The following is a 13,655-nucleotide window of genomic DNA, read 5'->3' as shown; positions in this document are numbered from 1 at the left end:
CCCCAGGTGAGCAGCCCGGCTCTCTAAAGGAACTCTGAGGGCGTGCAGAGGGGAAGGGGTGAAGGATGGCCAGGGGATGGCTCCTTCCTGGAGCCAAGCATGACGCCACACACCCTCCACCTACACAGACCTCCTAGCTTCTCTCCCCCGAAACCGCTTTCCCAGGGGGTCTCTGGCCTCCGGGGTCCGCTGTGCTCCACGGTCGCAGAAACTTCGCTTTCAGCACCGTGGACAGCTACTCCGCCTCCCAGTTGAGGAGAGCGCCTGACCGAGCCGGTCAGAGCCAGGGCGGCACTCACTGAGGCTGACACTACTAGCTTGGTGCGCAAGATGCGTGTGCAAATACAGGCATACTTACGTGATCTGTGTGTATGCGAGTGCGTGTTATTCGTGTGTATATCTGTGCAAAAACTCAGATATCAGTGCGGGCATCCCTTGTGCATTGCACTCACACGCTCACTCACTTACCCAACAGGTATTTATTTTTGGCTCTCAACCACTGCTTCCTCGCTCTGCTCTGGGGTCCCGGGGTGGGATGGGCAATATGAGCGGGGGAGCAGCGCCCGGCGAAGTACCCTGGCGGCGTAAACAGCACACCTGACGCTTGTTCTCCCTTTCCACGCAGGGTGTAGCTTCCCGCCGTGATGAACGCGAGCTCATCTTCGCTCAACGACTCCCAGGTGGTGGCAGTGGCGGCCGAGGGTGCGGCGGCAGCGGCCACCGCAGCAGGAGCGCGGGACACCGGTGAATGGGGGCCGCCGGCAGCCGCAGCCGCAGCTGCGCTGGGGGGCAGCGGCGCAGCTAATGCGTCGCTGGAGTTGTCTTCGCAGCTGCCAGGGGGGCCGACGGGGCTGCTGCTGTCTTCAGTGAATCCATGGGACGTACTGCTCTGCGTGTCTGGGACGGTGATCGCAGGCGAAAATGCGCTGGTGGTGGCGCTCATCGCGTCCACACCTGCGCTGCGCACGCCCATGTTCGTGCTGGTAGGCAGCCTGGCCACCGCCGACCTGCTGGCGGGCTGCGGTCTCATTCTGCACTTCGTATTCCAGTACGTGGTGCCCTCGGAGACTGTGAGCCTGCTTACTGTAGGCTTCCTCGTGGCCTCCTTCGCTGCCTCCGTCAGCAGCCTGCTGGCCATTACGGTGGACCGCTACCTGTCCCTCTACAACGCGCTCACCTATTACTCGCGACGGACCCTGTTGGGCATGCACCTCCTTCTCGCTGCCACCTGGACGGTGTCCTTAGGCCTTGGGCTGCTGCCGGTGCTTGGCTGGAACTGCCTGGCAGAGCGCGCCGCCTGCAGCGTGGTGCGCCCGCTGACGCGCAGCCACGTGGCACTGCTCTCCGCCACCTTCTTTGCCGTCTTCGGCATCATGCTGCACCTTTACGTGCGCATCTGCAAGGTGGTCTGGCGTCACGCGCACCAGATCGCGCTGCAGCAGCACTGCCTGGCGCCGCCCCACCTTGCCGCCACCAGAAAGGGTGTGGGTACGCTGGCCGTGGTGCTGGGCACTTTCGGTGCCAGCTGGCTGCCCTTTGCCATCTACTGCGTGGTAGGCAGCCACGAGGACCCAGCTATCTACACCTACGCCACCCTGCTGCCCGCCACCTACAACTCTATGATCAATCCTATCATCTATGCCTTCCGCAACCAGGAGATCCAACGCGCCCTGTGGCTCTTGTTTTGTGGCTGTTTCCAGTCCAAAGTGCCCTTCCGCTCCAGGTCCCCCAGTGAGGTCTGAAGGCTCCCTCCATCCTCTAACCAACACCACGCCCCCAACAAGCCAGCCTTTGGTGAGCTTCTCAGTGCCTGCTGATGGACTCTGAGATCCCATACTGTGACTCTGACTTTGGAAAGAGATAATAAACATAAGCACAACAAACTCACAAGGACAAAGAGGCTTGTTGGAACTTTACATATACAGTGTATACATGTGTACATATATATACAAATATTTGTATCTTCTGGAGGTGTTCAGGATGTGGAATTTCCTGTTCTGTGAAAAAACTAACAAAAAAGCGGTTGTATACTCAAATTGTACATCACACTTGTCAAATGAAGACATTCCAATACTGCTTAATTATAGCACTTTATTTTTAGCTGCTGAACTGCCAAAACAGTGTTGCCATTTTCAAGGGCAGGGGAAGGGGGGTAAAAGTGTATTTTTGTTGTATGTGATAGAATATTTTGCTGCATATGCATCAGTAAATTACAACATATTTTGTACACAAATAAACACATTATAAAAATGTAATTTTTGGCATGTGACTGATGATAGAATTACTATTTAAGAGACAAATTATTAGTGTATTTACTTTAAAAGTTTATTATGTGTTATCTCCATCCTGTGAAAATCTTAATGTAAAAAATCACACACATTTGCACATTGCTCATAAATTGTCACTGAAACACCTAATCCAGATTACTGGGGAGGTACAGGAACTGAGTAATATATTCCCATAACGGTATTCACAGGACACTAAAGGGTTATTTGTGTATCAGTGCAAATTAATCTACTCCCTTGGTTACTGGGTTTGGAAGACAAGCTCCAGAGGATGTCTGAAACCATTCCTTTATCTTACCACATGTGCACTTGTGAATCCTGAAACCACAAATCTTAGATGTATTTTTTCCAGTTTGGAAAGAATTTTAAATGTTGAAAATTCATATTGACTGAGTATACTGTTACTGGCCAGGTCTTGTAGCAAAATGCACAGCCTTATAAAATAAATAAATTCATCAAAGACAGGATTCCAAGATATACTGTGTTCATCAGGTAAATTAAGATAAGCCCAGTAGTCCACTTTGAGGCACTCTTATCTTCAAAGTACAGGACATTAAACTAATATCCTCAAGAACTAAGTATTCCCATTCGGAATTGTTAAATTGTTCCCCTCCTTCCTTTCTTACAGGTTATGTGAGTATAAATAAGATAACATATATGGACATATTCTGAGCACCTGTGAAGACATATGCACACAAGCACAGGTAGTTACTGGTCTTAGGCCTTAGGAAAACATATACAAGCAAATTTTTTCATACAGTCCACAAATATTTATTGAATGCCTACTATCTGCTAGACACAATCCCAGGGCTGGGAATACAGATGTGAACTAAATAGAAGAAAGGTCTCTGCTCATAGTGTTATCCTCTAGTAGGGGAGATGGCCTACAAGCAAATAAACAAATATATATGAAGAGATTTATTATAAAGAATTGGCTCGTGCAACTGTGGAGGCTGAGAAGTCTCAAGGTGTACAGTCAGCAAGTTGGAAACCCAGGAATGCTGCTGGTGTAGTTCCAATCTGAGTCTGAAGTCCTGAGAACCAGGAGAGCCCACAGGTTCAGGACCCAAGAAGAACTGATGTTTCAATTAGAAACCAAAGGCAGAAAAATACCAATGTTCCAGCTCAGACCAATCAGGCAGCAGGAGTTACTCAGCTCTTTTGTTCGTTTCTGGTCTTCAGTTGATTGGATGAGTCTCCTCTACATTAGAGAAGGCAATCTGCTTTACTCAGCCTACTGAGTAGGCTGACACACCCAAAATAAGACACACCCAGAATAATGTTTAACCAAATGTCTGGGCACCCCGTGGTCCAGTCAAGTTGACACATAAAACTAACCATCACACCAAGAGAACACGGTAATCCAAAATAAAGGAGAAAAAGTGTTCCGGGAGGGAGGAGTCAATTGGGTCAAACATTGCTGAGAAAATAAGTAAAATGAGCATTAAAAACAATGACTCTAGATTTTGTAACGTGAATGTCATTGGTGAACTTGACAAGAGAAACTTCAGGAGAGTGGGGGCGGGGGGGGAGGATTAACTGTAGAAGGTACAAGAGAAAATGCACAAGCAATCTAGTCTCCAACATCTTGCAACAGAGCTGTGACCTTTTTAACAATATAAAACACACTAAGTTTTATAGACTTATAGTTTTATAGTGGCTGTAAATTTAGATCTAGTAGGATCAGCGTTATTGCTCATTCATCAAATTAACATTTTCTAGCTATTCAGCAACATCAGACACTCTTTCAGGCCCTATTAGTATCCAGGATGCTTTCAAGTGGATTGAAATAACAAAAGCTCTGGCTGTAAACTTTTCCAAACATGTGGTGGGGAAACCAACATGATTTCAGAGATGGAACAAAGAAGTCAAATTATTATACATGTTATAATTACAGAGAAAAATTTCTTGCAATCAGCAAGTTAAGAAAGTTCACCACTAAGATAGTAAGACAGTCTATGGATCTGACTTCAGTCCACTTGGTATTAATATTCAATATCTCCCCTAGTCCTAATCAAAACGTTTGAGAGAGCCAAGAACAAGAGGATACTAAACAATCAAGCTGTTAATATCCCTGGCTTACACAGTTGGCCAGGCTGTGTGATGTCAAGGGTCTGGATATTAACCTACTTGATGATGTAAGGATAAAAAACTGTGAGTATATCTTGAAACATTTCTAGGAAGGAATGTCACATATTCACTTGACCCATCAACTATTAATAATCTCTATTTCAAGACCCTATGCTAGTTGCTGGAAGCATACAGTCTTTGAGAAAAGCAAGATTCACTCAAATATCCAACCACTTACCCATTTTGCTATCTAACAGGCATCCTAAATTTAATACATTTAAAATAGAGCCACTCATCTTTACCTCAATAAGTGCTCTTTCTCCCTTCTTTATCATCTAAATTAATGGCAATGACATCTTTCTAGTTGTGCAGACCAGAAACCTTGGAATCACACTTACACTTCCCTTTCTCTCATACCTCCCATCCAACGTGGATGCCTATTGCCTTTATTTTCAAAGTATACCCAGAATCTAGCCACTTCTCACATTTCCACCACTATCATCATCTCTTACTTGAATTACTGTGGTAGCCTTCTCTCTGGTCTCCTGGCTTCAGTTCTTGTGCCCTTCAGTCTATTGTCTGTACAGTGGCTCATCCTACAAACAGTTGCTCTCTTGACTACCCTTCAGATCAAAGCATGGGTCCACTAGCAGTACAGTCTGTCTCAAAAGAACAAACTTGGGGAAGAGTTATTTAGGCTCAAGAAATAGGCCTCCAGGAAGAATTTCTTTTTTCGTTTTTTTTTTTTAACATATTTATTGGAGGATAATTGCTTTAAAATGGTGTGTTAGTTTCTGCTGTAGAACAAAGTGAATCAGCTATACATCCCCATATCTCCTCCCTCTTGCGTCTCCCTCCCATCCTCCCTATCCCACCCCTCTAGGTGGACACAAAGCACCGAGCTGATCTCCCTGTGCTATGTGGCTGCTGAGGAAGAATTTCTTGAGTCTAGAAGTGAGGACATAGGCTCTTTACCCCCACAGCTGGAATAGGAATAGAGCAGGGGCCTCTGCAGCCTGAGGCCCAGGGCAGGGCTTCACTTGGCCCAAGGTATTAGTTTCCTATTGCTGCTGTAACAAACGACCACAAACTTGGTAGCTTAAAACAATACATATTTATTCTCTTACAGTTATGAAGATCAGAAGTCTGCAATATATTTCATTGGGCTGAAATCAAAATTTAAGCAGGGCTGCACTTTCTTTGGAGGTTCTAGGAGGAGAATCTGTTTCCTTAAAATTTTCAGCTTTTAAAGTTGCATTCTTTGGTCTGTGGCCCCTTCCTCCATCTTCAAAGCCATCAGTGTATTATCTAGCTTAAGTGGTTACACTGCCTCCTTCTGTAGTCAAATCTCCTTCTGCCTCCCTCTTATAAGGACATTTGTGATTACATTTAGGACTTGCCCAGATAATTCAGGATAACCTCCCCATCTCAAGATCCTTGATTTAATCACATCTGCAAAATCTCTTTTGCCATATAAGGTAACAGTTACAGCTCTGAGAGCAGTACTAATGAAAAGTACAATAATAAAGGCATATACAGAGTGTAAGGATCCCATAGGAAGGTCAGAGAAATTCTATGGAAATCCAGTAGGAAGGCAATACTGAACTGAGTCAAGAAGAACAAAAGAAGTTTTCAAGGCAAAAGACACTGAAGGGGAGTGTACCAGACCAAGAGGACAACATGAAGCATAAAAGTGTGGCCCATTCAGAGCAATGCAGGCCATTCAGTATAGCTGGAGTGTGTAAGAACTAGAACCCAGAGAGGAAATAACGGGAGATAAGTCTGGAGAGGTAGGCAGGAACCAGATCACAAAGAGCAGTGCTGGGAATGGATTGCAGGTGGAAAAGACTGGAAGCCAAGAGACTATTTTGGAGACCAGTTGCAGCAATCCAGGTGAGAGCTGATGTCAGCATCAACTAAGGGGTAGGAGAAGGGGATGGATTCAAGAGGTATCAAAGAAGAGAGTGTCTTTGACTAAGTGAGTGATTATGGGGATTAAGGAAAAATTGAGGAGTCAAGGATGTTCAAATGGGGGGATAACACTGAGATGGGAACATAGCAGGAAAGGCAGATTTGAGAAAGAGGGTGGTGAATCAAGTTTTCTACATATTAAATGTCAGGATCTGTGGGAATATCCAAGTGGAGGCAGCTGGGCCTGTGGCTTTGGAGCTTGCAGGGTGGCGGGAATGGAGACATAATTTCAGTAGTCATTGACCTTAAGGTGGAAGTGAAGCCACGGGAGGGAATGAGAAAAGGCCAAAGTTACAGTCTGGACACAATAACATATGGGAGTACCGTGAAGGAAGCAAAAGAGAAAAGGAGACCAAGGAGGATCATCCAGGCGAGACCTCTGGAAAACCAACAGGAAAAAAGTTTTAAGAAGGAAGTGATCAAGTGTGTAAAGCATGCCCAGAGTCAAGTAAGAGAGGGTTTGGAATGTGCTAGATTTAGGAACATGGTGGTCACCAGTGACTTAAGTGAGAGCAGCTTCAATGGAGAGTGAGATAAAAGCTAGATTGCAGTAGATTGAGGAGGTAATGGAAATTTTCTAATTTTTTTCAATATATTTAACTTTAAATGGAAGGACAGAAATAGGGTGGTAGCTTGAGAGAAATACTGGGTCACAAGATAGTCTTTGTTTTGTTTTGTTTTTTAAAGATGGACAAGAATAGAATACGTTATTAGACTGAGGAGGAAGTACCATGTAATTGGAATGTCAGAAGACAGCAGAGAGAGTAAGATGCCTCACAGAGGGAGGCTTCACAGGAGAATGGGGTCCAGAACATAATGTGATGGGGAGAGAGGGACTTAGACAGGAGGAGGTGGAGACACAGTTCCCCTGCTCTGACAGGAGACAAGGTAGGAATTATTGGTACTGATACAGCTAAGTTTATAGGTGGTGGGAGGAAGTTCACAGAGTTCTCATCTGACACCCTCAATTTATCTGAAGGAGGAGTGCCAGTTAAGAGACTATTGCAAGAAGTATCAAGAACCTAAAGTGATGACTTTGGGGACAAAGCTGTGAATTTGGGATAGTGTAATCATTTAATCAAAATTAAAGGTCAGACCACACCAAGTACTGCAAGGATGTAGAGCAATTAGAATTCTCATATACTGATGTTGGGAATGTAAAATAGTACAAACACTTTGGAAAATAGTTTGGTGGTTTCTTAAGAAGGTAAACATACTCCTCCTACCATATGACCCAGCCATTCCACTCCTCCTAAGTATTTATCCAAGAGAAATTAAAGCATATGTCTATATAAAGACTTGCACATAAATGTTCATAGCAGCTTTACTTGTAATAGCCAAAAACTGAAAACAACTCAAATGTCCATCACAGGTAAATGAATAAAAATAAACAAACTGTGGTACATCCATACAATAGAATGTTACTCAGAAATCAAAAAGGATGAACTATTGATTCATGCAACAACATGGATAAATCTCCAAATAATTATACTGGGTAAAAGAAGCCAGGCAAAAAAGAACACACATTGTAAGATTCCATTTATATAAAGACCTTGAAAATATATAGTGACAGAAAGCAGATCAATGGTTGGGATTGGGGGAGTAGGGATGGGAAAGAGAGAGAGGCAGGGATTGCAAAAGGGCACAAGGTAACATTTTGGGGTGATGGATAAGTTCATTATCTTAATTGTGATGACGATTTCATGGGTGTATACTTGATATGTCAAAACTCATCAAGTTGTATACTTTAAATATGTACAGTTTATTATACATCAATTATACCTCAATAAAGTTGTAATAAATAAGTGTCAGAGAAAGAATCATAGTAAAATAGAATCTAATTGAAAATAATGCCGGATGGAAATAAAATATAAAGTTCCAGGGCTTCCCTGGTGGCACAGTGGTTGAGAATCTGCCTGCCAGTGTGGGGGACACGGGTTCGAGCCCTGGTCTGGGAAGATCCCACATGCCGCGGAGCAACTGGGCCCATGACCCACAACTACTGAGCCTGCACGTCTGGAGCCTGTGCTCCGCAACAGGAGAGGCCGCGATAGTGAGAGGCCCGCGCACCGCAATGAAGAGTGGCCCCCGCTTGCCGTAACTGGAGAAAGCCCTCGCACAGAAACGCAGACCCAACACAGCCAAAAATAAATAATTAATTAAAATATATATATATATACAAAGTTCCAATATGGCATGATTCATGTGTCAGAATAAGTTATGCTGCAGTAACAAACAACCCCCCAAAATCACAGTGACTTAACACAGCAAAGATTTCTCACCTATAGATGTTAACTGCACTGCCTGGGCAACTTCCCAAGACAACTGTTCTATATGCAGCAATGTAGCCATCCATCTTCTGACTCTATCCCTACAACATGAGGCTATCTCTATAATCACTGGGGAGAGGGAGAACTGGAGGGTCTCACACCAGCAATGCAATGCTTTGGCCCATAAATGACACTTCCACTCACAGCCCATTGGGCAGAGCTAGTCACATAGCCCACCTAACTACTAGGGCATGGGGAAAAGTAATAATCCTGACTATTCAGAAAGAAAGGCGAATCAGAAATGGATGAATTCACGAAGATTTTACCACTCATGGTTTCGAGAACAAATACACTGTCTCTGCCATCCCAACCTGAACATCAAGTTGCAGAGAGAAGAGATTCACAAGATTCAAACACAAATCTTCAATTATTTAAGACTAGACAGAGGTTTATCACCGTTTAATAAAACTTTACATTGTGGGGCTGTTGGGTTCATTTGAAGGAATACAGTGTAAAAACGTCAAGACGTGAAGTGAGCATAAAGGAAATGCAGTTCCAGACTGGACCTGATTTTCTAACCTCAGTCAGACTTTGCCCCTGGTCACACAGGAGGGGAGAATTGTGAAGGTTTAGCACAAACCCTTCTCCACAAACAGACTAACAAGCCCAAGCCCATGTTTTGGATATGTTGTTGAGATTCTGTGGGAAAAATTGAGGGAAAGAGTGCAAATTGATGGTGATCAGAGAATCCAGAAATATCTGAATTCTACCACAAACTTACTGGGTCCCTTAGGGAAATAGTGAGGGAAAATATCCTATCAAAATTATTAGCTGTTGGAGGGAAGGAAGGAGGAAGGAAGTTAGCTGTGACTGTGAGCTGTGGCTTTGGCACACAGCCTAAAGGCAGAGCATCCTTAGAAGCTGGGCTGGGTTGTATAAACCGTCCTGTTCTCTTAAATCAAGAATGTATAAATGGCCTCAGTTCAAAGCTTGACTTGCTTTGCCCAATTTAAGCCCTTAATACACAAACCCAGGTCTCAAATCTTGCCGTTAGTGGTTATAAAAAGAAACAAAACCAACACCAAACTTCCAGACATGGGAAGAAGATAATCAGAATGAGAGAGAGAGGGTGAGAGAGAGAGACCCAGTGGCCAGTTAGCCTGCACCTGTTTGCCTCAGAGGATGGCGAGAAGAAACCGGCAAGGCCTCCACACAAGGAGCAGTTCTGTCCCTTCTACTCCAGCCAGAAGGAAGGGAGTATGCAGTTGGCCATTTACTAGATGGGCCAATTGGATCAGTGTTCCTGCCAATTAAGGGTAGAGAGAAAAGAAGATGGAGAGAGAGAGGAAAACAGCAGCTTACATGATGCGGTCATCTGGCTTTTTAACTAGCTGTCAGACCATGGGAAAATTCTTATTTGTTCAGTGGGGAATCATAATAGTAATTACCTTCTAAGGCTGTTGTAAGGGTTAAATGAGTTAATATATAAAGTTCAGTAGTGCACATGGTAGCATCATGTATGCCTTAGCTGCTATTGTTATTACTGTTGGTGACAGCAGACTTCACGAATACTGAATTTCACCTAGTCTAGATTTTACAGCCTTAAGTGCATTTTGCTTTCCAAGTTTCCCTCTACTGCACCCATAAAATATTTTTCATATGTTATCTGTTTTCAGTAATCTTCAAATCTCAAAAATGCCTTTTCAATATCTTTAGCTACTGCTTTGAAAATAATTTGAATACAACGTATGATATTCATATAACATTTTTGATACCTAGTTAAGATTTATCTCCAAAACAGCAATCCAAATCAGCATTATGCCCATTTTTTCCAATGAATGAAATTGAGATCTACATACTTGCTAAAAAATATTGATCTTTAATTTTCAAATAGAATCTTGATATTTAGGAATACCTGAGCAGAACAATATTGATGCTGATTATATTACCTCTGCTTCCCTGAAAGCAGATTTTTTTTATACATAAAACCAAACAAAAAATTAACCTGCACACACACACATCCTCTCTTTGTCTTTCTGTTTCTCTCTCTTTCACGTACACACACACACACCATGTCTCTATTCTCTGTGACTTACCAGGGCTCACTCACTAGGATATACTACACACCCAGTAGTTGTTTGTGTTCCAGGATGTTCTACAGAACTCCGTTATTTTCTAGAGCAGTGCAGCTATAAGAAAAGAATCTGTCTGGATGAACTTCAGAGGTGTATAGGAGAGCCAACATTCCCAGAGTGGTGGCTGGATGAACACATTCGAATACATATATGTAGGTGGAAGGAAGCGGGGACAAGGACCTACACTCACTAAGAGAGTCCTCTGAGTACTGTACTTATCAGTCCAGGCATGTTGTGTTGAGGGAAAAGGGTTTATGGCCATTTGAGTATGCAAGTGAGAGCCATGTCCTGGAAGCCTTCCTGTGTGTGTTGGCTTAAGTCCTAGTGTAACCAAATTCAAGAATGATTATAGTGCCTGGTAGTGGGGTATTACTGTAATATTCAAGTGAACCTTGTATTAAAAGAATAATTGCCCCTAGATGTTTTTATTATTATTAATGGGAACACACAGTAAATAAACACAAGACAGCATTCTTTCCTTCACTGGAAGTGTTAAATTTGTGTTTTGCCAATATTTTACACAAAGATGCTTATGAAAACATTGGCAGAGGTAAAGACAGCTATACAATCACGTTTCATAACATACTGGTAAGTCACATTTCCACCACTGTGAATGCACATCCACTTTATTACTGAAACAGCTGACAGTTGATAATATTATCTTTTGTTGCTGAGACATTTAAACAGTGTGTGACAGGTGTCACTGGACAGGCTGGTACCATACCAACAGAACTTTCTATATCATGCAGTGTGCACGTGAAAACCAATCTGCCTGGGCTTTGCAGATTTCACTTAACTCCTGGAGCTTGTGGCTATCTGTGACTTCCTTCCTCTCCAGTTGTCAAGGGAGCCAACTGGGTCTGCTGGGGGTTTCGGCTGTAGCATCAGAGCCAGTCAGGACTGCAGGGACCTGAGAGACCATCTTGTCCACTCACTTGGGCTTCAGACTGTAATACTGTCTTTGGATTCAGTTCAGAGAAAATGGGTCATTTACCCAAGATTGCACAGCTTGTAAATGGGGAAGGCAGGTTTCCTCTTTTTCCTCCCTATCACATGAAGTATTTGGCATTCTGTCAGCCCATATAGACTCACATGTTCTCTCAACTACCTTTACAGTCCCTCTCTGCCCCTCCCTCTCTTCTCAGAGATGTCCCTTTCTTACATCCTAGCAAAGCAGCTGGGCCAGGACTCCATGCCAACTCTAGTGCCTGGACTGAGAGCTCTGAGTGTTGTTAGGATCGGTGACTCAGGCTGGACTTTTGGCAAGGAGGGTGCTGATGGAGGTATTTGCAAAGCCCAACACTATCTCTTCTGGACTTCAAACCCCAGGCTCAGAGTGAATGGTCCTACCACTCCAGAGTCCTGGCCATTCAGTGTGGTGAAAGAAGGGAGTTTTCACCCTGGACTCTGCTTATCATTCTCCCAAAGCTCAAAGTTTGGCCGCCTTTCTTTCTGTCAAGACAGAATGATACCACCCAGGAAGCAGTCTTGTGGCAACTTCCAGATCCACTGTTGTGGAGGACAGTCTTTGGCTAAGCATTCAGTCAACTGGCAGACAAGCTGAGTAATCAGCTTGTAAATCAGATGTCCCTAAATATCAGAGCCAAACTCTCTTGTGCCCTATAATTCAGTCCAGGATTTGCTCTGTATATTGTTTATACTTGAAATACCATCTTCAACCGCTAAGTCATGCAGCTGACCATCTTCAGGACTTTAAGTAAAGCTTTTAGCCTAAAGAGTCAAGAGTTTTCTACCTCCCCCAATTAAGCTTAATGTAGATTAATGAGTTAAATTACAAATTTTTATTCTATTAAAAATTAGAAGAAAATATGTGAGTACCTATCTCTGACATCTCTGGAGTGGGGAGGATTTTCTGAGCTGAAAGCAATGAACAGAGTCACAAAAGTACATAAGAAATTAAAGTATGTGTGCTAAAACAAACCTGTCATAAACTAAACCAGAAGAAAAAGAACATAGTAAATATTTAAAGTGTATATATGACAAAGGGGTTACTCTCTTACATTTGAAGAATTTTTATAATCAAGAAAAGCTAATGAACCCATTAGAAAATTTGATAAAAATATGAAACATATTTCAAAAAGGAAGATAAACTATTCAATTATATTACCCAAGAAATGTGAAAAGAAGCAGCAAGATGCCATTTTTCATCTAGCAAGTCAGGTACTTTTTTCAGTGAAAGTATCAAGTATTGACAAAATAATAATCATAATGTCCTGTTGACTTTGAAATATATGTAGAAGTAAAATGTAAGACACAACATTTCATTGTATAAGAGCAGAAATTTATGAAGTAGAAAAAAAACTGTATGATGGAGAAAATTAACAGTCTTCTCATTGTTTGGGAAATGGTAACAGTACTGTATTAGTTTCCTCTGGCTGCCATAACAAATTACTAGAAACTGGGTGGTTTTGAAAACAACAGAAATTTATTCTCTCACAGCTCTGGAGGCCAAAAGTCTGAAATCAAGATTTCGGCAGGGCCACTCCCTTTGAAGGCTCTAGGGGAGAATCCTTTCTTGCCTCTTCCAACTTCTGGTAGCTCCAGGCATTCCTTAGCCTATAGCTGCATAACTCCAGTCTCAGCCTCCATCTATACATGGCCTTCTCTTCTCTGTGTCCTCTCCTCTTCTGTCTCTTACAAGGACCTTTTTCGTTGGATTTAGGGCTCACCAGATAATCCGGGATGATCTCATCTACTGAGATCCTCAATTATTTCCTCAAAGACACTTTTTCTAAATAAAGTCACATTCAAACATGTATTTTAATTCAGCATTTACAGTTGTTCTTGGTGGAAGGATTGGTTTCTTACAAGCTAGTCCATCATAGTCAGAAGTTCCTAATATATGCTTACTGAGTATCATTTTGTCTGGATGTATTCCAGAAGAATGTATGCTTTCTCTGTTT

At 42.9% G+C, this 13,655-nt stretch overlaps 1 protein-coding gene across 1 annotated transcript; it reads left to right on the top strand.

Moving 5' to 3' along the window:
* The first annotated feature begins 641 nt into the window (after window positions 1–641).
* On the top strand, window positions 642–1,742 carry GPR6 (G protein-coupled receptor 6). The gene has a single exon (XM_060168015.1). The coding sequence runs from the start codon at window positions 645–647 to the stop codon at window positions 1,740–1,742; it is 1,098 nt and encodes a 365-aa protein (XP_060023998.1). The 5' UTR covers window positions 642–644.
* Window positions 1,743–13,655: the final 11,913 nt, after the last annotated feature.

Source organism: Lagenorhynchus albirostris, chromosome 12 (assembly GCF_949774975.1).
Source record: "Lagenorhynchus albirostris chromosome 12, mLagAlb1.1, whole genome shotgun sequence".
Classification (NCBI taxonomy): Eukaryota; Metazoa; Chordata; class Mammalia; order Artiodactyla; family Delphinidae; genus Lagenorhynchus; species Lagenorhynchus albirostris.
The sequence above is the reverse complement of the archived record's forward strand: the minus strand, read 5'-3'. Positions and strand labels throughout refer to the sequence as shown.